A 24,699-nucleotide genomic window follows, 5' to 3' on the forward strand; every position below is an offset into this window, starting at 1 on the left:
AATTGCTCTCCATGTGACCTCCAAAGTACACCAGATTGATGTATTAAAAAAAATCATCAGGGGTGTACCACAAAAGAATGTGTGCCCTATACCTTTCAAATCAAAGTTATACCACTGTATCGGGTGCATTATGGTGACGGAACAATATTGAGCACCACTAAATAACACATTTCATTTTTCTTTAACTCAAATCGTGCGTAAATAAATATGCATGAAGAATAAACAGCAACAATCACAGTTTAGATAACTTGAAGTGAAGCAGAGCAACATGGAAGTAGGAATATGGAAAAGGATGCAGCCTCTCTTCCCCCCTCCCTTCCTCTGTCATCATCATCATCATCATCGTCATCCTCAGCCAGCATCAACAACTACCAACCTCATGGTGACCTCAGACAGAGTGAGGAGACGCGAGGATGCCTTCACTGGAAACATTTCACTGTTGCCAACTTTGAGGAGGTACGTTTGATTTTAGTTAACATATTCCCGTTCAGCCTTTATCTACTTTGTTTATTTACGCTGTTGCTGGACTCAGGATCACTATGTGTGTGTGTGTGTGTGTGTGTGTGTGTCTATGCATTATTACTGCTGCATGATTTGCTTACCAGTAATACCGATTCATAATTTGTTGGGTTTGTTCTAATAACCATATTCTTTTACTCTTTTAATACAAAAGACATCATCTGACTGGAAATGACACAATAAAGTGACACATGCATGCATATACAGTTCTGCCTTGAGCTAAAAGTGACACGACTTTGCTTGCCGTTGGTCCGACGCTTTTTTTATTTAACCTGGGAGCAAAAATTGTCTGTCAAACTAAACATATAACAATGGGAATGACACTTTGTGTATTTAAAACAACCACATAAGTTGCCGCTTTCGATAAGTTCATTTAGCCTAATGCTAACGAACAATGCAAAACGCCAACGATGGGCTAACGAATAGCATCATGAAGATATGTATTTCATTTAATTAGGGCCGGTGCAGCGACCACTGCATGGTCCGTATTTTGTTTTGAGTTAAGTTGAGTAATTGAAGAATTCCCCCCCCCCCATTGTTATGCATAACGAATGACATTTTTGAGGGCCTAAACATGCATGAGAACTCACCAAATTTTGTACACACATTCAGGCTGGTGAAAAATGTGAGATTTTAAAGTTGTCCTACACGTTGTCAGAAAAAGGCTCTGTAATGCCCCCCACCACGCTTCTACGAAACCTTAGCCCGGTACGTTTGAACTAGTTAAATTAATTACATATTTATGCATTATCAATTGTATGTTGTAGTTTTTGCATTTTGCATTTTAATTAAAATTTATTTAACTTTATTATGTTTTTATTATTTTCACATAATGTTATTTATTATTGAATTGTACATGTATATTGTAAATGTATTTAATTGTATTAAATAGCCTATTTGTATGCATTATTTGATGTGTGTTTTTTTTTTTTTTCATTATTAAAAAACAAATTCACAAAAAAATTACAGAATGGCTCAGGTGGCCATCCAAAATTGTGGGTTAAAATCTGAGCGTCCTATGTCTGAGCTATAGTCAAAATGCCCTTGAGCAAGATATTGAACCCCAATTTGCTCCTGGATCTGCGTCGCCAGAAGATGAATGCGGGGACCGTGTTAAAGCACTTTGAATACCTTGAAAGTAGAACGGCGCTATACAAGACAAAGCCCATTTCCCATATAAATGGAAGGATATGGATCTGTGTGCGTGTGTGTGTTGGGGGGTGCAGAAACAACAAGTTGGTCATTAGTGTAGCACACACGTCTGAGCAGGAAGGAACTGTAGTGAAGTCTTTGTGTAAATGTGATTACTCCACAAGAGATGAATGCTAAATGAATCAGGCTTTAACCTCATAATGTTATTTATGTGTGAGGGTATTTTAGTTGTCTAAGAGTGTTATTTATGTACGAGGGGAGATGTCATATATTATTAGGTGAAGTAAAATAGATGCATTTTAATTTCGCAAAATTTAAAAGGGTACACCTGCACAATCTAAAATGGTTATGGCTTTGTCAAAATGATCAAACGTGAGATGATTCCCATTCAGATATTGTTTTTTTTTTCCCCCCCAAAACTGCCCATATTTCACAAATTTTGCCACAGTATGTAAACTTATGAGCCGAATTGTCTATCTGCTACGCAGTCTTTTGCAACTTTCTTGAGTAACTTCCTGATTAACTTTCTTGAGTAACTTCCTGCTAAAATATATGGATCCGACACAAATAAAATCATGTATTAACTCGCAATTTGACAAGGTTGTGAATTGTTGTAGATGTAACAATCAATTTCTATTGTCTAACACTTCTCTCTAAGTTTATATTTCAGATCAGATAGTGTCTTGATTTGATGAGGCGGCATTTGGCTCATGGACCAAAGTTATTTTCACACGCCCTGTTCCAAGTAACTTTAAACTTCAAATTTGCTGTTAGCAGTCAATATGTCTTCTGTCTCTAATGTCTTTTCATTTGTAAAAGTGATAACTGCCCTTTAACTGGGCGTTAAAGTTCTCTCCTCTATTACTAAAGGAGCTTGGCGTTTTTCATGTTGGAAAGTGAACAGAGAGAACATAGAGACAAGATGAGAAGAGAAAGAGCGACAGTGGAGGAGAAGAAACTGGAGCTGGAAATCTTTCTCTCTTTCTCTCTCTCGCTCCCTCAGCAGTATTGATTAAAGGCTCGTCTGCCACAGTGTTAGTATCAGTTCTAAAGACGAGCAGAGGAGACGTGGTGTGCACTGTCCTCCTGGGCAACACTGTGTCCTAGTAGTTAGCGCGTCTGACTCACAGCTCTGAGGTTCTGGGTTTGAATCTCGGCAACAGCCTTCCTGCGAGGCATTCGCTTGTTCTCCCCGTGCTAGTTTGGGTTATTACTTGCTCCACATTCAATAAACGTGCATGTTAGGTTCATTGAACAGTCAAAATCAATCACTGAGGGCCGCATACAAGACACTGGAAGGATCGTCTTATCATACATGATAAAGACTCATACAATATACAGGATGTCAACACGATAACCAATTAAATAAATGTATTGAAAGGGGAAAAAAAAAATTACGACAGTCTACTCTGAGCTTTGTGTTGTTGATGACAAAGCAAAACGTGCTAGTGATTAGTGAAGTGTTCGTAATTTACACAAATCTAGCAAATCAACAAACAAAAAAACAAACAAAACACAAATAACATAATAAGAATCGTCATCATCATCATCATCATAACATACAACCGGTCGGTGACATCGAAACATCTCAGGAGCGCATCCTCTGTGTCTTATGTTTTCAATTTTTTTATTTTCATTTTTAAAAATACAAATAGCCAGTATCTTCTAACATTTAAAAATGTGTAATAACAAGAAGTGTGATATCTTGTAACATTACATTTTTTTCAATTATTATTTTTTTTGTGTGTAGCAAATTTTCTTTAAACTTCTTTTATTCAACTTTTTTTTTACATTTCTGATACAAATTGTGATATCTTGTAACCTTCTAATTTTTTTTTCTTTAACTTTCTCTTTACTTTCTGATGCAGGCCATGTTTTTTCATTCATTATTTATATATTCATTATTTTATTTCATTATTTGAATATGGACACTTTGGACACTAAATTAAATTGTCCATTGGTGTGAAAGTGACTGTGAATGGTTGTTGGCTGGCAACCAAACCAGGGTGTACCTTCTGTACCGTTGGGTGTACCCAACGTCAGCTGGTATAAGCTCCAGCTCACCTTTGACCCTAATGAGGAGATATGCCATAGAAAATGGATGGATGGGTGGATGCTGTCCTCCACCCATGACAGTTTTACCTGAGGCTTAATGCGTTAAATCAATGGCTGTTCTTCACCTAATCATTGCTCATCAATAACAACCAAGCATTTTTTAATATCATAATGAAGCACGTTTTTTTTCCTACTGTTAATCAGTGAACAGTATTTTTGTCTCATGTGTTTCTCCTGTAGACACTCTAATGGGCCATAGCAGAAGCAAGGAGGCAGCAGTGTGGAGATGTTTACAAAGAGACCTCCTCCAGGTAAAACATAATCCATCGATGCAGCCATTTTCCGTAATGCGTGTCCCCAGTAGGGCGACGAGCAACTAAAACAACACACACATTCGCACATTTATCAATGAATAGTCTATATAAACAGTTGAGAATGAAATAAAGCCATAATGTCGGCAGTGTATTAGCAACTATACAGTACATACTACTGTGGAACCTCAATTTAATGGCTTAAATGAGGAAGGGCTCGCCTATCAGAGAATATCTCGAGTCCGTTACATCAAAGTACTTTTTTTTCGTGGTTTAAAAACATCCAGTACGGTACAAAATTATTGTTATGCACTTTTTTCTAGCCTGAAAATGCCCAGTGCCGTATAAAATTATTGCAAGCACTGTAAGTATAAAAAAACAACTTGAAACTGTTTGAAAAGTTTTAAAGTTTATTCAAACTGAGTTTATAAACCGTGATGTTACTGCTTCCTTTTTTCACCTCTGTTCCAATTAGCTACCATAGATTGTATACTGTACCAAAAATAGCATGGTCAGGTGACATGTACAACACTTGCGCCAGTAAAAAACAACAGCTATAGATATAAATGGGTCAATATGACATGCTCCTTGCCTACGGTGGATGCTAAGCTAACGTCTCTGCTCCATTACATTCCAATGGACTTTCTCCCCTGCTAATATGGCCGCCATATCTGTCCATACATTGATCATTTCTCACTACGAAGAATGCACATTACGGTCTCGTGAACTCGCCAAGTACGGTCTTGCGAAGAAGGGGAGTCTCTTTGTAAATTGGAATGGCCGCCCCCGACTTTTGACTGATTTCACTGATAGCAGCATGAAATCCACCTTGGGATATTTTGCTAGCCAAGCCTTCACAAGTATCCTACCAAAGCATCCTTGGTTTAAGCTAGCTGACAAGAACAACTTCCGGGTGTTGCCTGCATTCTTGTTTTTTTCGTACTTCCAATTGGAACAGTACTTGGGAGGCAACTGATGACATTTCACAAAATTACACGAACATAAGAATGGATAAAAATGCCAATTAAGAAACGGTGATTGATTTGATAGGAAAGTCGCTCCTGACAACATGGCCGCCACATCGACACGTTTTTTTTTTAGCCTGCTCTGCTCTACTCTACTGTCAGGTCTGTGACGAGAGAGCTGTGCAAGCGGGAAAGACGGGATCACTCTCTGTCTGTTGATGGCGCTACACTGCCAAACTCTCACTTGCTAATGTGTTTAGACAAGGAAATTAAGTTTGCTGATATGCGCATTTTAAATTCAGGGGAAAAAAATGTTGATTATCTAAAAATGAAAAACAATTGGTCATTCATCATTAAGTGAAATGTGTTTTTTTTCTCTTGTGTATTCATAATTGTTCTTTAACCAATCAATAGCTGCAGCCCTCATATACAAAGCAAAATGAAAGCAATGAGTTAAACTCCATCTCTCTATCTCAAGACACAACTTTATAACGAAGTTGAGAAAACTACACATACATCCATTACCCAAACTGCTTATCATCTACATGAATATAAATGACATAAACAGAATAATGTGCTCAACACACACTATGTTCCTGTGAAGTAGTGAACATCAGGTCAGTCCTCATCACCATGTGCCACACGGGCTCCTAATGCTACCTTGATGGCGCCCGGTTGAGCCATCACGCAACTTGATCCCCTAAGCAAAGAGCCCTTTGGTTACCTTGGAAATCTTCTTGCATATGCTGACAGTGTTGTATTTTCATGGAAGAAAACACATATACTGCACTATATTGCCACATCATGAACAGGCGGCAGTCAAGAAGTGAAGTGATGATGATGATGATGATGATGGGTTTTGCTCCACGTTCTATATGATGTGGATGGCAGTGAGTATTAATGTCAATGACCTTGCCTTTTGCCACTTGCCACTGCTGACTGAGACGCTGATCAATTTGAGGGCGCCAGGCTCGCTTTGCTGTGACATTGCTTGCCTCATCATCATCATGATCATCTTCATCTTCATTCGTCAGCTTGAACACATCGCAACGGTGTGAACTTTCCTCCGACCTCTGGACTATCAACTCTGTCATTGTGAAGTCTGACAATGCGGATATTTGGAAGATGATTTTAACAGCTCATTCGCAGACCAAAAAGCAGCAAATGAAGCCAGTGATGGAAGTCAGTGCGTGTTTGTTCTTAACACAGCCATAAATGTCCGAACCACTGGCAACCAGCCTGCAGAGAACCATAGAATTCAAACATTTCGAGGGGATGGAAAAGTCCACAACAAACAAATCAACAAACATTTCCTTTTTCAATATGAAATGAATATTTAACACGATGAACCTATTCAAGTGTTGAATAAGCCTATGGTGCTTTTTTGGAGCGCTTTCCTTAGCGTTTGCCTGACTGACTTCATTTTCCTGAAATCGTTAGTGTTCTATTTTGCTATTGTTTTTTAGCATAGCTAAGTGTTTGGAGCCCCACTAAATTTCTTTCCATCTAAAAATGTCACATGACTGCAATTAGACTCAAAATGTGTCATTCTCTATGACATTATGTGACATTAGGTGTTTCATTTTGAATCGATACTCATACACTCGTTTATGTCTCAGAGTTAGCCTGCAGGTTCGTCTGTAATGGAGCTTTATGGATTTCTGCGCACTTCTTCTCACATCGCAGTCAGCGTCGGGGCTCCTAATGCCTTGGCTGCTGTCAGATGTACAATATTAAACACTTAATGGGCAGTTTGCTAAAGATGCATTCAAGTGACTGTTCAGCGTTCTGAAGAAGAACAGAGGAAAGGGGTTCTGGCATCAGATGGGAAGAGTGCGGCATCTGCTTACTTGGAACTACTAGCTCATGCAGGTTTGGGCAAATGGAGCCATGACCAAGAGAGCCATAGAACAATGTCCAAGAAAAGTAGCATTTTATATGGTGTGTGCTATTGTTTTGGACTTTTGCCAGAAAAGGTTGTTGCATGTGATCAGATAATAATGTGTTTGTCTTGAGAATTGGTGACACATCACGTGACTCATTATTCAAGGTTATACTTGAACGCTCATTTCCAAGTAACTGTAAACAGTTTTATCTCTCTGCCCACATCCATCCATCGATCCATCCATTAACTAATCCATCTCCCAATCCATTCATCCATCAATCACCCAACTAGCCATCATCCATCAACCATTCATCTTTCCATTTACCAATCCATAATCATCATCATCATCATCATCATCATCATCATCCATCGAACCATCCATTTATCCACCCATTCATTCATCTATATGACCAACATTAATCCATCCAATTGTCATCATCCATCCACCTATTGACCTCTTCATCCAACTCGCCATCACTCACCGATCCATCTCTATGTCATTATCCATCCAACTAGCCATTAATCCATCCATCCATCCATCCACCATTCATCTTTCCATTTACCCATTCATAATCATTATCATCATTATCCATTCATCCATCATCCATCCAATTATCCACATATTCATCCATCTATATGCCCCTCGTTCATCCATCCATTTATCACCCATCCACCCATCAATCTCTTCATCCAGCTCTCCATCATCCTCCTATCCGTCTCTATGTCATTATCCACCCAACTATCCACTAATCCATCCACCATTCATCTTTCCATTTACCCATCCATAATCATCATCATCATCATCCTTACATTCATCCAGCCATCCATAAATCCATTAATCCTTCCATCATCCATCCATGACCCATCCAGCTCTTAATCTCTCATCCATCCACCCATCCACTGGCATCAATTCTTCCATCCATCCATCCATCCATCCAGCTGCACATCCATCTTTCAACTACCAACCATCCAACATCTTCATCCATCCATCCACCCACCCATTAACCCACTCATCCATCATCCACCCATATATCCATCACCCATCCATCTCTTCATCCACCTCTCCATCCATCCACCCATCCATCTGCCATCAATCCACAGTTTGTATTTGTAAAACAAATCGAAAGTGAAATTTTAGAACTGCTAAGGCAAATCTATTATTGGGTGTGATTAAATAATGCATCTGGCTGGGAGAATGGCATCAGATTATGAGTCAAGGCTGCACAAACACCCGACACTGCGGCACGTTTAATAATGTGTACGCATGCGATTGCGTGTTAATCGCTTTAGTTGTGCCAACTCTTCCTGTGGCCTCCTCGTCGCTTCTCATGCCGTCATCAGTCAAATCTGTGCTGAGAATTCTCTCCTATCCTCAGAGCAACACTGGTCCAGTGCTTACAACTTCACGGCGGTCTGCAGAGTCATTTCAGTTAAAAAGCGCTCTCATAAATATTTAAGAAGGCTGACCTAAGCAGTAAGAATTTAGTTCCATCTCAGCAACACGAGTATCACTGCACATTTTGTATGAAATCCTACTAAATGTCCATGATAACGAGCTGGTCTTTTCTAATGGTTATGATTGTTTGTCGACATGTGTCCTGCCGTTGTCTGGCAACCGGTCCAGGGTGCACCCCGTCTTGGAATGGACCAGATTCTTATACAATAATGTTTGTGTGTTTGCATCACATAATGTGTCTGTTGTTTTCCCGCAGAGGAGGAGAGACGGGTCAGAGCCAATGACAGAGAGTACAATGAAAAGTACCAGTATGCAGTAAGCTCTCTCTCTCTCTCTCTCTCTCTCTCTCTCTCTCTGCTCTATGACATGATGCTGTGTTATACAGCATTTGATCTGTGTGTGTGTGTGTGTGTCCTTTCCTTGTGCTCCTTCAAAACACAACAAGAGTAACTGCATCACCACATCCAAGTACAACGTCCTCACCTTTCTGCCCATCAACCTGTTCGAGCAGTTCCAAGAAGTGGCCAACACCTATTTCTTCTTCCTGCTCATCCTGCAGGTGCGCGACGGCCAAGAGGGGAGGCATCACATTTATAATCTGCCTGCTGCTGGTTACACAAATGTACATTTTTTTTGTTTGTTTTTTTTTGCTTACATACACTACTGGAACGCTGTCACATACATTATGGAAATGCTCTCACAGTCCTCATGAAACACTCTTAGACAACTAAAATACCCTCACACACAAAAAATGAAATGCTCTCACACAAAAAACATCTTTATTTTCTTTGCTCGCATACAAAACTGAAACGCTCTCAGCCACTATTAAAATGTTTTCACACACACCTTAAGTGATCCCACAAATGACTGAAATAAGCTTTGCCTTCGCACACACCTTAAATGATGTCGCAAATGACTGAAATAAGTTTTGCTTTCGCACACACCTTAAATGATCCCACAAATGACTGAAGTTAGTTTTGCTTTCACACTCAACTGAAATGCTCACACAAAAAATTGAAACACTCTCACACTCACCACTAAAATGCTCACACCCATGTTTGCGCCCACATACGTACGCTCTCATGACCAAATGAAATGCTGTCGCACAAACAAACTATGCTAGTGAAACGCTAACACACCAATAACAGTTCACAACTGAAACTCTCTCATCACACTGATGAAACGCTCTCACAACTACTGACTTTTTTTTCCACTCACATACACAACTGACTCGCTCTCATACACATTACTCACATTTCTTTCCTCATATTCTATTGAAACAGCCTTACATATGCGACTACAACTCTCTCACACACATTTTGTTTTTCTCAAATATGCTACTAAAACGCTCTCACACAATACTAAAATGCTCTTTACGTAGTTTGACGGCTTGTGTTTCCTCAATAAGTCTATCATGGAGTCTCTATGATCCAGTTGATTCCTCAGATCTCCTCCCTGTCGTGGTTCACCACCATCGTGCCTTTAGCTCTGGTGCTGAGCATCACCGCTGTGAAGGACGCAACGGACGACTACGTGCGGACAACTCAGTCTTACGCTATGTCACAATGAATATATTTAGAAAGACTTTTGGGGTTAAATGCTAGCATTGTCTTCTTCTTTGGTTGCCTCCTGTAGTTTCGCCACAGGAGTGACAACCAAGTGAACAACCGTCAGTCTCAATTGCTCATCGGTGGCTCGTAAGTTTTAAACCCGTTGGTGTCATGGAGGCTTTTCATGCATAACCTACAATGAACTCAGAAAATACATGCAATTATCTGAGTTATTCAATTTCACTTGCCCACTTGAAAGCGGAAGTCAACCCAAACATATTTTTTTCAAGAATATGTTCCCAGCAGGCCCACTAGTTGAAACCTGACATTCTGATTAATTTTGCGTTTGTGGAGTATAAATTAAAGCAGCAAAATGCACTCGTTTTTAGCCATCTCTGGGGGCGGCCATTTTGTCTTCCATCGACTGAAAATGACATCATAACTGTTCACCACGACCAATCGCGGCAGACCTCTTTTCTGAATCTGAGTCATGACTGGTCGTTGTGAGCAGTTGTGATGTCATTTTCAGTCACCAGAAGAAAAAATGGCCGCCCCCAGAAATGGCTAAAAACGGGTGGATTAACACTTATTCTACAAACGCAACATTAATCAGAATGCCGTGTTTCAATTAGTGGGCCTGCTGGCAACATATTCTTGAAAAAAAATATGTTTGGGTTGACTTCTGCTTGAAGTTTTTTTTTTTTTTTTTCAATTGAGTTGTTGGGAAAAACATTGAAATTATTTATTGTGATCTTGTTTTTTATATTACAATAACCTGGAATTCAAACAGGGCTGTGCAAACTTTTTTTTATATACTGCCAAGACTAGATGTGTGGCAATGCCATCAACAGTTGTCTGACAGCAATAATCACTTCCAACACAACAGAGTTGGAGAAGTGACTCAACTTCCTATTCCCAACCAAGCATAACCTGCTGCTCTGAAAACAATACAGTTACAACTAGTATCAAAACAGGGAAATTCAATGGAAAGGCCAGCTTTGACAGATGCCGGTAGTTTTGAATGTTAAATGTATTGATAATGTTTGTTTAAAATCATGTTATTTCGTGCAGCATGAAAGTGTGCAGACCAGAAAGGCATGTCAAATACACATACACTATTTTTCATCTTTCTATTTTGCTGTGTCAGGCTTCGGAATGAAAAGTGGATGCACGTCCGAGTGGGTGATATCATCAAATTGGAGAACAATCAGTTTGTGGCAGTAAGTAACCGGAGAATCTCAAAAGATTCTAATGTCTACCTATAGGTACTATTTTGCAACACAAAAGGGCAAAAAGATTAGCAACCTGTCTCACTACATAGCATTGCAGTTGCTCATCACTGCAAGCTATAATCACAATAATAATCGTATTGTTAAATTACCTCTTTGACAGTGTCAATCAAAACTGAATGTTGTGTCCTTGATTAATTTATTGTTGTGTCTCTGTGCCGCCGCCTCTACTTCCAGGCTGACTTGCTGCTGTTGTCCAGCAGTGAACCTCACGGTCTCTGTTACATCGAGACGGCCGAACTGGACGGGTCAGTAAATGCACCGCTCCTTGTCCGTCAGTTGCACGAAAAGTTAATTACTTTATGAAGTGTTGAATATCCTACAGCGAGACCAACATGAAGGTGCGCCAGTCTGTTTCTGTGACATCAGAACTGGGGGACCCCAACAACTTGGCCCAGTTTCATTGTGAGTTTTGAGTGGAGTTTTTACGTATGTTCGTTTCTCCTCTCTCAACACTTGTGTTCATCTCTGTGTGTGAAGGTGAGGTGGTCTGTGAGCCCCCCAACAACAAGCTGGATCGTTTTAGCGGCACTTTGTTCTGGCGGGACAAAAAGTACACTTTAACCAACCAGAACATGCTCCTTCGAGGGTGTGTCCTCCGCAACACCGAGGCCTGCTACGGCCTGGTCATCTTTGCCGGTAGAAATGTGTCTCTTGTTATGTGATGTACTCAAACTACAGTATATGTTCAGACAAGATTTAAAAGTTCAATACAGTGTCCCCCCACTATGTCAGGTTTCCCCTAACTAGACAGCAATTTAAGTAGCTAACTAGCAAAAGAGCTAATTAGCAAACTAAATAGTACAATAGCTAGGATGATGGTCAATAATTCCTTCCTGATTCAAATCATGTCATTAGGCCTATTCTACTAATTCCAGAGCTACTTTTTCTCCTAAACTCCGCCGATTGCTAGCAATAACATTCTTGTAGGCCCAGACACCAAGCTGATGCAGAACAGCGGTCGCACTAAGTTCAAGCGTACCAGCATCGACCGTCTGATGAACACGTTGGTCCTCTGGGTAAGACACCTTCTCACTTTCATGGCCGACAGCTATTTGAGGACATGATCTCAGTGGATTTAGTGTCATATCTCAAGACCTTCATCTTTCTCCATGTCAGATCTTTGGTTTCCTGGTGTGTATGGGTGTCATTTTGGCTGTGGGCAATGCCGTGTGGGAGCGAGAGGTGGGCACGCTGTTTCAGAGTTACCTACCTTGGGATCCTCCGGTGGACGGCTTCCTCTTCTCCGCTGTCCTCGCCTTCTGGTCCTATGTGATCATCCTCAATACGGTGGTGCCCATCTCGCTGTATGTCAGGTGAGGACAGGCCTACATGGAAGATCATTTAAAGAAATGAATATCAAGCAATACTTTATTTTTCACTAAATAATAATGCTTGATATCGGAAGGAAAAAGTTATAATACTACGATATATGTCATTATAAGAAGACGGAATTTAACAAGTTAGTAACTAAAGTACGAAAAGAGAATGAATTCATGGTTTTAAAAGAATAAAGTCATTACATTACATGAAAAAGTTCCTATTTTGCAAGAATAAAGTTGAAATTTGATATGAAAAAAGTCATAGTATTGCAAGAAAACATACAAACAATCAAGGCCGGGGAACATCTCTCCCTACTACAACACACCTGACTCAAATGATCAGGATCGTTTCAGACTTCTACCGAGCATGCCGATGAGCTGATTATTTGAATCAGGTGTGTTGTAGTCGGGAGAGATCCAAAACGGGCAGCATCTGCTCTCGAGGAACCGGAGTTCCCTGCCCTAATGTAAGACGAGTGTGCCGCAGTTAAAGGGAAAAAAAGGAGCTGCTTTCATTGGCCATGAATGAAGTCAGCTGTGACCACCCCCACACTGGCGCAGCCCTTCCCTTGGAACACTGCCTGCTGGCGCTTGTCTGCAAAATTACCAACGTCGGGTTTTACTCACCTCTGTGCAGATACCCTATTTTTCACGCAGAAGTCCATAGTATAAGAAGAAAAAGGTCATGTTGAAAGAAATAAATCAGAAGTTTGCAAGATTAAATTATCTAGTAATTTTACGAGAATGTAATTATCATACAGTATTATAGGTTGCAACGTTTCAAGAATAATTCTTCATTTTTACAAGAGTAATGTAATATTTTTTTTAAAAAGTGCATTTTGTTTTGCCAAATACAGTATGTCACATGTTGATGTTTTTATGTGTGCATAACAGTGTGGAGGTGATCAGACTGGGCCACAGCTACTTCATAAACTGGGACCAGCGAATGTTCTGCTCACAGTGCAACACAGCAGCCGAGGCCCGGACCACCACGCTGAGTGAGGAGCTGGGCCAGGTGGGTTTCCACAGCTAAGCAGAGAGTAGTACAAGTCAATGTTTGACATTTTCTTTGATTTTCACTGATGTTTCACCCACTTACTATTCAACATTTGAGTTGCTTTTCAAACAAAAGTTATTTCATTCAGGTTGAGTACATCTTCAGTGACAAGACTGGGACACTCACACAGAATATCATGAGCTTCAAAAAGTGCTCCATCAATGGGCGCAGTTATGGTGAGTTCTCACACACACATGCAAAATGCATTCTACAATACAGACAGCATATGACTTTTGGGGATCAAACGTTACCGTAACGTCAAGGCAACAAATGTCAATCTTAATATCTTAATTATAAAACAGAACATTATATCTCAATGTGTTACATTTGTGTCGCTTTTAGGGGAGGTAGCAGATCCACTGGCGTCCCAGCCAAAGGTCTGTATCACTCCAAAAAATTACAGTACATACAGTCCCTAGAAAAAAAACAACAACAAAAAACACATTACTCAATAATTTTGTTTCTCTTCCAGAAGCTGGATTTCACTCCTTTCAATCTCCTGGCAGACCCAGACTTCTGTTTCTATGATGACACGCTGCTGGAGTCAGTCAAAGTGGGCGATTGCCACGCTCAAGAGTTTTTCCGCCTGCTCTCCCTCTGCCACACCGTCATGAGTGAGGAGAAGAGCGAGGGTGAGGACCAGGAGCAAATCGTCGTGAATCTGTCGTAGCGCGATCCCATCCATGCCATTTTTCCCTTTGTGTGTGTGTGACCAGGAGAGCTGGTCTACAAAGCCCAGTCTCCAGACGAGAGGGCTCTCGTGACAGCCGCAAGGAACTTTGGATTTGTGTTTCGCTCCCGAACTCCAGGGACCGTCACCACCACCGAGATGGGGCGAACCGTCACCTATACGTTGCTTGCCATCCTGGATTTTAACAACGCACGCAAGAGGATGTCTGTCATCGGTGGGATGGATGAATGGATTGATAAGTTGGCTAGATCGATGAAGCAAGACGATCCTCACTGTTTTCGTCCTCTTGTTTGTTTGTCAGTCCGTAACCCCGAGGGCAGGATCCGTCTGTACTGCAAAGGTGCTGACACTGTGTTGTTGGAAAGGCTCCGCCCCTGTAAGCAGGACCTGATCAATATCACCTCAGACCACCTCAATGTGAGTCACCGACCACAGGTTCAGTCAACCTTCTCTTTGTGAGTGAACCTGAGCTGCCATCGACTGTCACAGTGGCAAGACTGGCTCATGCAAACATTGGTTTAAAGGATCCTTCGTGCCAGTGTGTTCAGGTTTTGCCTGTTTTTTTTCTGGGGGGGTTTCGGGGTGGGGTCTCCAGGAGTACGCCGCTGACGGGCTGCGGACACTGGCTCTGGCCTACAGGGACTTGTCAGAGGAGCAATGGGAGATGTGGTCAGAGAGTCACCAATGTGCCGAGAAAGAAGAAGACTTGCTGTCAGCTGCCTATGAGCAGATAGAACAAGACATGACAGTCAGTACATTTGGTTCGACTTTTGTGTTAGCTAGATTTGAATCAAGTACTACTGTATTTGTCTCTCAAAGTGATAGTTTCCAGTGTCCTTGAGCAAGATACTAAATCCTTCATTAATGTGTAGCAGGTATGACTGGTCGTGTAGTGGTTCACTTGGCTGACTTTCTTCTAAATGTCTTTGTTACCCAGTCCAGGCTATAGTTTGCTATTGGCCCTACAATATTTCTTGCCTTGCTCAAGGGGACTTCAACTTTGCACCAAAAGTGTCTCGTGAGTGCTATCTAAGTCAAGTCAATATAAAGTTTATGAAAACTAAAAGTGCGTGTGTGCGCGCCTAGTTGCTGGGTGCTACAGCTGTAGAGGACAAGCTGCAGGAAGGTGTCCCGGAGACCATCGCTCTCCTCTCCTTGGCCAACATCAAGACGTGGGTCCTTACAGGAGACAAGCAAGGTGAGACACAAGCGGTGAGTTCTGTCACGACAGCTTCCGGATACTCTCAAGCTGCTCGGTTTTATCTGGCACAGAGACGGCTGTCAATATCAGCTACTCGTGTAAGATGCTGACGGATGATATGACCGAGGTTTTCATCATCAGTGGACACAGCGTCCAGAGAGTGAAGCAGGAACTCAGGTCAGGCTTTATGGATGGACAAATGATTTTGTACATTTTGTGACTCCGACAACTCTTTGGTTTCTTCCTGTATAGGAGAGCGAGGGAACAGATGATTGCGCAGACGCAAACAAAGGATGGTGAGAAAGAGGAGGTGGTCGAGGGATGCGGAGAGGCCTGCGTCACCAAATTGAGAAGAGCAGGAAAGCAGTCGCAATGTCCTCCTTCCAACCTCATGGAAAACATCTCTGGAGATTTCGCCCTCATCATCAATGGCCACAGCCTGGTAGGAATTTAAAAGCCGCATCATGAGGTACACCTGCAGACTCGAATGCGATGCAATACAAGAGTCGTACCAACAACAGCTCTTGTCTTGAATCTCGGAAGGAAGCGTACCTCATGAAGTAATTGATGAGTGTATTTTTTCATTCTATTTTCGAAAATTCTACAATATGGTGAAGTGCTATTTTTCCTAATAAAAACCTGTACGGTAATCCCCTCAATATAGCAGGGGTAACCTTTCAGACCACCACTGCGACCAGTGAAATCTGGCATATAAATATACCCTATTTAGATACTCTATAAGCACTTTTTAAATAATTTATTTTTTAAGGTCTTTAAACACCCTTTTAAAATAATACATCACATCCAAACACAATATGCTGAGAAAGAGCAAGGGCAATAGATAACATAAAATTATTGTACAGTGTAACAATGTGTTTGTGTTTCCAGTAAACAAATCTCATTTTTTGCAAACTAAGAAACTTAATTTTTCATCTCCAAATATACATTAAAAAAAATCATGCATGCAAAAATCATCAAGATGTGAACTATAAAATGAACCTACAGCCATCCCTTTCTGTAGGCGTAAAAAGAAGGATTAGGTGTAAAAAAAACAAGGCAGGGTCTGAAGTGCTTTCGCTTTCGTTCTTCTTTCAAATTTACAAACTAAGTAAGTGTGCTGCCATCTAGTGTTTGACTGTGTAATTACACCCAATATAGATTAGATCAAAATAGAGTTATAAACGGTACAAAAAAAAATCTGACAAAAAGTGGCACCGTAAACCTGGATTCCACAATGGGGCATGGTTTACCGTAATGGCATTTCCATTCATTTAATTGGGGGAAGATGATTTAAGTTACAAGTGCTTTTAGTTTAGTTTAGTTTAGTTTAGTTTAGTTCACTTTACTTTAGTTTATTTTAGTTTAGTTCACTTTACTTTAGTTTATTTTAGTTTAGCTTAGTTGGTCAAATCAAATCAGCAGTCAATACAAAATCCACATATACAAAGTAGACCAAACAAAAACCAAAATGTGAATAGAGAAGCCGAGAGTGGAATGAAGTCAAGGCATCACTGTGTTATGTTTGCTTCATTTGGCTGACTAATCTCCATATCGTCTCTGTCCTGGGCAAATACACTTATGTCCATTTTTTTCCCATGTCACAGATATCCCATTAACATGATTTTTTTTTTTTAATGACAAAATTGGACATCCGTGTTTTTTGCAGGACGGCAGCGATAAGTGGGTATGCGCTTTTTTGAAATGACGCGACACTGAGAACCACTGGTCGACTGAGACTTGCTCAACGTGCTCTCTCCTGTCATCCAACAAGGCCCACGCACTGGAAGCTGACACGGAGGAGGAGTTTGTCACGACGGCGTGCGCGTGCAAAGCGGTGATTTGCTGCCGCGTTACGCCGCTGCAAAAGGCTCAGGTGGTGGAGCTGGTGAAGAAATACAAAAGGGCCGTCACCCTGGCCATAGGGGATGGAGCGAATGACGTGAGCATGATCAAGAGTAAGTTGGAGGACAAAATGTAACAGGGAGGCAGGGAACAAGAAGGAAAAGAGAAGTTGAGCTGCCTGTGTCCACCTTGTGGCAACCGCAACAGAGGTTCAGTAACAGACGTGTTTTTTGACCTCAGTATTACGAAAAGCCAGGCAGGCTGTGTGCCAACGCGTGTCGCAGTGCATGTTATGTCCTCATCGCGCTGGGAACTTGTTTCTTTAAACCACTTTGACGCTCCAATGACAAGCAAACAGTTCATGCTCACTCAATGTTGAGATAACCCGGTAGCCCGATGTACTGTTTTCCTATGTGTTCCTGCAATAGACTTTGTTTTGTAAGTGTTGCATCACCCTGTTTTTAGTCAGCATCTATATACACGCATGTGTCCGCATACACTGGCAGGGGGAAAAAAGTATCTTACCAGTACATTTCCGTCATTCAAGATACAATTTGCATTAGGCTTATTTTTGGACATTATGGTAACTGTTTATGTGTTTGGGTCAGTGTACAGCAGGTGTGTCAAACTCATTTTTGTCTCGGGCCACGTCGTAGTTCTGATTTCACTCGGAGGGCCGTTACGACTGTTAACCCATGTGAATGTATGATCGCCTTATATTGTACGCAACTAATTGATGGATCACTAGTTTTGAAATCAGAAGCCAGTTAATAGTTTCGTCAACTATTTTTCGATGTGTTTTAAAGGAAGGATTGGTAACAAATGCTTGAAATATCTAATATGTTGTGTTAACAGTGAAGACAATTTCAAAAAAACATGTTCAAGTCAACACATTGTTTCTCTTCGCAGGCCAAATAAATTGATGTCCTTGAGTTTGATACCTGTGGTGTGCAGGATTTGGTTATTGTTGGGTTAGGGGTGAGGTTAATTTATAGTTGGGGCAGGGCTCATTTAGGGTTAGGAGTGGGGCTAGGGTCAGGGGTAACTTTAGAGAAGGATTTATATCAGGGGTTAGGATTAGATGTTACTGTTCAGTTTTAGGATGTGGTTCGGTTTAGGGTTAGGGTTCATCCATTGGGAATGGATGAGGAATGGAACAGCACCGTGTTTTGGCTTAATTCCAAATGCCAACTTCCCATAGGATGCAAAGGGAAATTGGAACTTGGAACCCAACCGTGAAATTTGTATTCTAAATTCTAACTTCCAAATACCAATTTACAGAGCTCCAGTCACGGGGGTTTCCGTCAGCCTCTTCTTACCCGGTCAATTGTGCCGTGAGGCACCTTTTCCAGATCGATAGTCCAACCGGCATAGGAGGCCCTGGATATCGGGGGTCTTAATGAAAATAGACAAGTACCCTTTCTTAAAGACTGAACCACATTTGCATGCTGGAATGACTAGTAACTATTAACCTTAAAAAGCTAACTGAAAAGAAATGCCATAACATAAGACTCATCTTAACCCCAAATCTTCTCCTCCAGGTGCTCATATTGGTGTTGGTATCTCAGGACAAGAGGGCATCCAGGCCGTTCTGGCCAGTGACTACTCCTTCTCCCAGTTCCGCTTCCTGCAGCGTCTTCTGCTGGTCCACGGCCGATGGTCCTATCTACGCATGTGCCGATTCCTGTGCTATTTCTTCTACAAGAACTTTGCCTTCACCATGGTGCACTTCTGGTTCGGCTTCTTCTGCGGTTTCTCTGCCCAGGTCAGAGAGGAATATGGTGCGGACAGGTCTCGAATCATAGAACCGGAACGGCCATCATGTATCTATCTCTCTCTTGCAGACGGTGTATGATCAGTTCTTCATCACACTCTACAACATTGTCTACACATCTCTGCCTGTACTGGCAATGGGCATATTTGACCAGGTATTAATACATTCGGCCTTGAGCTTCTACAAGTCCTTCAATACTGGCCTGAACGATCAGAAGCACCGACTTATATTTACAACCTCAATTTGTTTTGATAAAATTGTATTGATCGTCTAATCTCTTCATTTCACAGTGCTCGTGATACTAGCTTAGTATCTTTTTTACCTCCCTGCGTTTTAGGATGTGCCTGATCAACGGAGTCTGGAGTATCCAAAGCTGTATGAGCCTGGTCAATTCAATCTGCTCTTCAATAAGAGAGAGTTCTTCATCTGCATCGCCCAGGGCATCTACACATCAGTGGTGCTGTTTTTTGTCCCGTACGCCATCCTCGCCGACGCCTTGCAGAGCAGTGGGGAGCCTCTCGCCGACTACCAGACCTTTGCTGTCACCACGGCAACAGCCTTGGTCATTGTGGTGAGTGTACAGGTAAGCCAATGGTGTGAATGTTCCATGCAGCTGCCCTTGGCTTCATATGTCGTGGTCAGTGTGTTATAAGCATGCTCCTCTGTTTTTGTATGTTTCTGTTTGTATAGATCTCACTGGACACAGGCTTCTGGACCATTTTCAACCATGTGTTCGTGTGGGGCTCCTTAGGCTGCTACTTCACCGTCTTGTTTGCTGTACACAGTCAGACATTCTTCAGCAGCTTCCCCAATCACTTCCATTTTGTAGGTCGGTCCACAGCGCTGTTCCACCCACAAACACACTACAACGAAAATGTAACCGAAAAAATGATGTTGGTTTTTTTCAGCAATGTATGTTAAGTGTTGAATGTATTTGAATCAAGTGTCTGTGGCCAAAAGGTCCAGATTTATTTCATCAGACCGTAACATATTTGCCCACATGCATTTGGAAGACTTTTTTTGTTTGTGTTTTGCAAAATTTTGAGCCATAGTTGAACTTTTTGCCCATAATTCCAAAATGTATACAGCTTTTGTAAGGTAGCTAACCACAACATTGGTGGTGGCAGCCTCATGCTTTTGGGGCTGTTTCTTTCCTCCTGGAACTGGGGCCTTGGTCAAAGCGGAGGGAATTAGGAACCTTTCCGAATTGCAGTCAGTGTTAGCAATAAAAGAAAGAAAAAAAACATTGAGAAAACCTTAATAGAACCACTGAAATTTGTTATAGGTTAATCAGAGCCATTATATTTGGTGGCATGTGATGTGATTGTATAATTCTGTACACAGCAACATCGCCAGTTATAAGTGTCGTGTGAAAACTGTTTATGCTTTTAAAGTGGGGGGAAAAATGGACTTAGGAAAGAGCCATGGGGAACTCCATATTGTAAATTGTGTTTTTATATTAACCATTTGAGTCTTAACAATTGCACGCGGTTGTGTGTTTTTGAGTGCAGGCAGTGCTCAGAGCACACTATTGCAGCCTGTGGTGTGGTTGACTATTGCACTGGCAACGGCAATCTGTATAGTTCCAGTTTTGGCATTCCGCTTCCTCAAGTTGGACCTCAAACCTCAGCTCTCAGACACGGTGAGAAAAACAAGAACATTCACGTCAGTAATACGTCTCCATGCGTTCAATTCCAAATTGCTCGACCAATGATTAACTGCAGAACATTTCTCAGCTTGTACACACATTTTAGTGGGTGAACGCAGAATGTGACTGACCTCACGCATTGTAAAAAGGCAGCAAATATTGACATAATCAGTGTACTGTAATGACAGAAGAGGCTTTTAATGCAGCCTGTGGCCTTTTTAGTCAGTGTGTCTTCACCTAAGGGCGTCAGATTGATGTGAAGAACATTTTTTTTCATTTCACATCAGGCTAAGGGATATGAAGTATGTCGATGGTACCACTTCGGGGTATTCTTAATAATTCTACAACTGTGAACACAAAATAGGCTAATTTCAGCAAGACAAGAAATGTACCTGGCAGCGTGCCATATACTTCTTAGCCATTGGGCGGTTTTGAGAAAAGATTCACAGATAGGATAATGAACATTGTAACTGTTTTAAATTTTGGGGGGAATGCCTACTTTTAGCTACTTTTCAGATAGTTTGAGCAAGAATTAGAAATGACTGACACATGTAGAATCCCAGTAAATTTCCCCATGAATGTACAGTGGCGTGGGATCAATTCCCTTGTGAGCGGAAGAAAACCACTGAAGTCAGCAAGTGTATATCCCTTGAGAGGGGAAAACTCATTAGAGGAAAAAAATTAATCGTTCACACAGATATTTAAGGTAAAATAATTCTATGTAAATCTGATGGTACCTGATGGTAATCTGCAAATAAATGAAGCACCCATCTGAAAACATTTTGCCTGTTCATTAGGGATGAATGATTTTGAAAAAAAAAATTCCCCCCTAAATATTGTAAATGTGATTTAACGTGATTATTTTTTTTTTCAAGGTTTTCTTGCCATGTATTTTTTAACAAACACAAGCAATAAATTCATCTGTATTGTAGTAAACAATATCACATTTGTTATACATAAATGTTTTGGGGCTTACACTAAAATAAAGGCACATAAACCATGAATTAATATTGAAGACATTCTTTTTTTTTCAATCAGATTTGCTCACCCACTAAACACTTGGACTTACAGTCTTTTAAGTGTTCACTACAAGAACTGCACAAAGTTCTACCAAACAAGGTTGGCACAAACAGCAAGTCAAAAATAAAGTTAAGGTGATTTGGGCTTGAATCGCATATTCCATTACACTACGAAATTATGTCTTTTTTTTTTTTTGTGACACCTAGTGTAAAACTTTGACCGGCACCAACAAATGATACCTTTGGTTTCCTCTCTCTAGGTCCGCTACACTCAGCTGGTGTGTCAAAAGAAGCGCAGGCCAGCAGGTGGTAGCGTGGCATCCAACTGGCGCGCTGCGGGCAGCGTCTCGGAGGGCCGCCTGGGCGCGAGGGGCGGTTCCCGGAGGTCCGGCTACGCCTTCGCCCACCAGGAAGGATTCGGGGAGCTGATCACCTCTGGGAAGAACATGCGTCTGTCGTCTCTAGCTTTGGCCAGCTTCGCCTCCAGACACAGCTCCAGCTGGATCGACACCCTGCGGAGAAAGAGGCACACTCACACGCCCCCTAGTACATCAGGGGAGTGCACTCCTGCGCTCTCGCATTCCTCTTCTGTTCTGGGGTGCTCTCAGGAGAAACCCATTGAGGAGGAAACAGTCCAAGACTCACAGATGATCCCCACGACATCCGTTTCGGACGATCTTCGGGAAGTCGCCATCGGCACAGGCTCACCCTCTGTTGCCAAGAAAACCACCCAAACGGAGTGAAAAAATTATGACAAAAGAGGAGTCAAGCAAACAGAAAGTAGAAATGCATGACGTCCTCTAATTGTTGATGACACTACAAAGCAGTGGCGGGCCGTGCATTTGGCGCCTGGGCTTTCAGTGGGGAATTAATCCACCTCTTACTACCGCTACCATGTTGCAATTAGAAAAAACGTCAATACTAGCAAAAATGAAATGTAACAGCTCACAACTGTGGCACCTACATCATCTGGAGCAGGTCAGGATCCGTATTTATTTCATAACTTCACAAAAAATTAAAACATTGAAATAGAATACACCATACTCACCAGAGATGTTTATCCCTGTCAAAGAAGAGTGGTCACTACAGTGGACAGCTATTTAAAAGTTGCTTTCGCCTATATTAATTAATCTAAAAAAAAAAATGATATTATAAATCATATCATCAAATCATAATTCATGCATGAAAGGGTTAATATTACATGTATTATTATGGGCAGATCATTATAGTGATGTTTTGCAATCACATGATGGAAAAGTGCTGATGTTATTGGGGGCAAGCTAGCTAGCTAGCCCTGTGAGGACAAATTTGAAATCTGATTGGTTAAAGAAAGAGTCACATTGCTAATATAGTCAAAATTGCACTGGGCAGGACTGATGATTGTAAAGGCCCTGGGCAGATCACATTGACATGACAACTAATGGAATTATCTGATTGGACCAAAAAAATAATAATAATCTTACATCCACTTACAGTAGACGGAAGCAGCGCAGCCACGAGAAATGCTACAAAATTACGAGAATAGACTGTTAGGAATAAATTACAATTATAGATGTTGTAAATGTAGGTCATTGCTTCTTATAGTGTTGATGCGAGCAGGTGGCCCACCACTGCTGTAGCCATAAAAGACAGCAGCAGCATATTTCCAGAGAGCATTCAATTATTCAGACAACACGAAAATTCAGCTCGTTAGCTCTCAATGAGAACAACGCAAGTTACCCTCGTGCCACACATCTACTCATCACTTTGTCCTTTTTGTTGCCTGCATCATATTGATGTGTTTAAAGCAGCGTGATCTTCCTGGCTCGTAATGGAAAGCCAAGTAGAAACTCAAACAAACTAATGGATGTGGGAGCTCATTTTTGTGTGCCTACTGGTGCCGCTAACATACACTCCGAAATGTGCTTGAAGTGTTTAGTCAGTCATTATCGATGAAATGTATTTGGGCTTTATCGTGCCTCAAATGCTGTGTGTCGAGTCGTACAGCTGAATATGTATACGTGGGCAATTAAGCAGGATGTGTCTTAAACAAGACAGAATGTTTTGGAGATATATTTATTAAACAGCACTTGACTCCGGGAAGTGGCCCCAAGCGGGGACATACTGTGTACGAATGTGGTTTCATGCAAATTTTGCTGACATTTGAAAAGTTAGGTGATCTATGTTGCTTACGCTAAAAACAGTTGGGTTCAAAATAACACAATCTTTGGTAAAAATGGACTGATACTGTACACAAATTGGGTCAGTTTGACCCACTTTCTTGCATTGTTTTGTACAAAACAGACAAGTTTTGGGGTTGTTTTGCAGAAAAATACCAATTTTTTGGGGTTGTTTTCTGCAAAAACAACCAAGAAAGTTGGGTCAAATCGAACCAAGTTGTGGATCGGTCCATTTTTTACCCCAAATTGTGTTATTTTTAACCCAGATTTTATGAGCATTTATCCCCAATTTATAAAGTGGGGATAAATTTATAAGTTGGGGATAAATGCTCATCAAATCTTTTGATGCTTCAATTCAGTCATGATAAGAAAATGTAGACACAAGCTTTACATTGGGGGGTTAAAATCTACAATTATAGATACTGGGCAGGCTTTTCATTTAGGAAAATCTGCCAAAAATATGGCGATACGCTACATTCTTTATATTGGGAAGAAAACTTTAAAATTTGAAGATGTGTGTTTTTCCTTAGGGGAGAATTCAAAAAGTTTTGAGATACATGCTTTTTAATGGTGATAAAAACTCACAACATTTGGGAGTTTTACTGTGGGTCAAAACAAAATAATGTAGATGTAGGTGCTTTCTGTTGGGGATGAAATCTCATCAAATTTAGAGATCCAGTCTATGCTTTTCATTGGGAATAATTCAGAAGAATCTTTTTTTTTTCATTCTGTAAATGAGACACATGCCATTAATACAGTGCTTTTCAATTATTTTCTGTTACGCCCCGCCCCCAGGGGGGCCCG

General features: G+C 41.2%; 1 protein-coding gene across 5 annotated transcripts; it reads left to right on the forward strand.

Moving 5' to 3' along the window:
- The first annotated feature begins 3 nt into the window (after nt 1-3).
- Nucleotides 4-23,837, forward strand: atp8b2 (ATPase phospholipid transporting 8B2). Of its 5 annotated transcripts, none has more exons than XM_086037503.1 (30): nt 4-456; nt 3,967-4,037; nt 8,600-8,658; nt 8,789-8,965; nt 9,778-9,876; nt 9,979-10,040; nt 11,041-11,113; nt 11,360-11,430; nt 11,508-11,587; nt 11,663-11,821; nt 12,113-12,201; nt 12,302-12,498; nt 13,399-13,519; nt 13,650-13,737; nt 13,904-13,938; nt 14,034-14,193; nt 14,278-14,466; nt 14,554-14,669; nt 14,848-15,000; nt 15,339-15,450; nt 15,525-15,630; nt 15,706-15,895; nt 17,120-17,137; nt 17,225-17,408; nt 18,837-19,060; nt 19,140-19,223; nt 19,407-19,652; nt 19,760-19,898; nt 20,581-20,711; nt 21,997-23,837. In XM_086037503.1, the coding sequence occupies exons 2-30, from the start codon at nt 4,013-4,015 to the stop codon at nt 22,477-22,479; spliced, it is 3,870 nt and encodes a 1,289-aa protein (XP_085893629.1). In that variant the 5' UTR covers nt 4-456; nt 3,967-4,012; the 3' UTR covers nt 22,480-23,837. The 5 variants fall into 5 exon arrangements, with proteins under 5 accessions (XP_085893629.1, XP_085893630.1, XP_085893631.1 ...); XM_086037504.1 differs by having other exon boundaries at nt 8,789-8,902; XM_086037505.1 differs by having other exon boundaries at nt 8,789-8,902; nt 9,790-9,876.
- Nucleotides 23,838-24,699: the final 862 nt, after the last annotated feature.

Source organism: Filicampus tigris, chromosome 8 (genome assembly GCF_054856515.1).
Source record: "Filicampus tigris isolate MCC_2025a chromosome 8, RoL_Ftig_1.0, whole genome shotgun sequence".
Classification (NCBI taxonomy): domain Eukaryota; kingdom Metazoa; phylum Chordata; class Actinopteri; order Syngnathiformes; family Syngnathidae; genus Filicampus; species Filicampus tigris.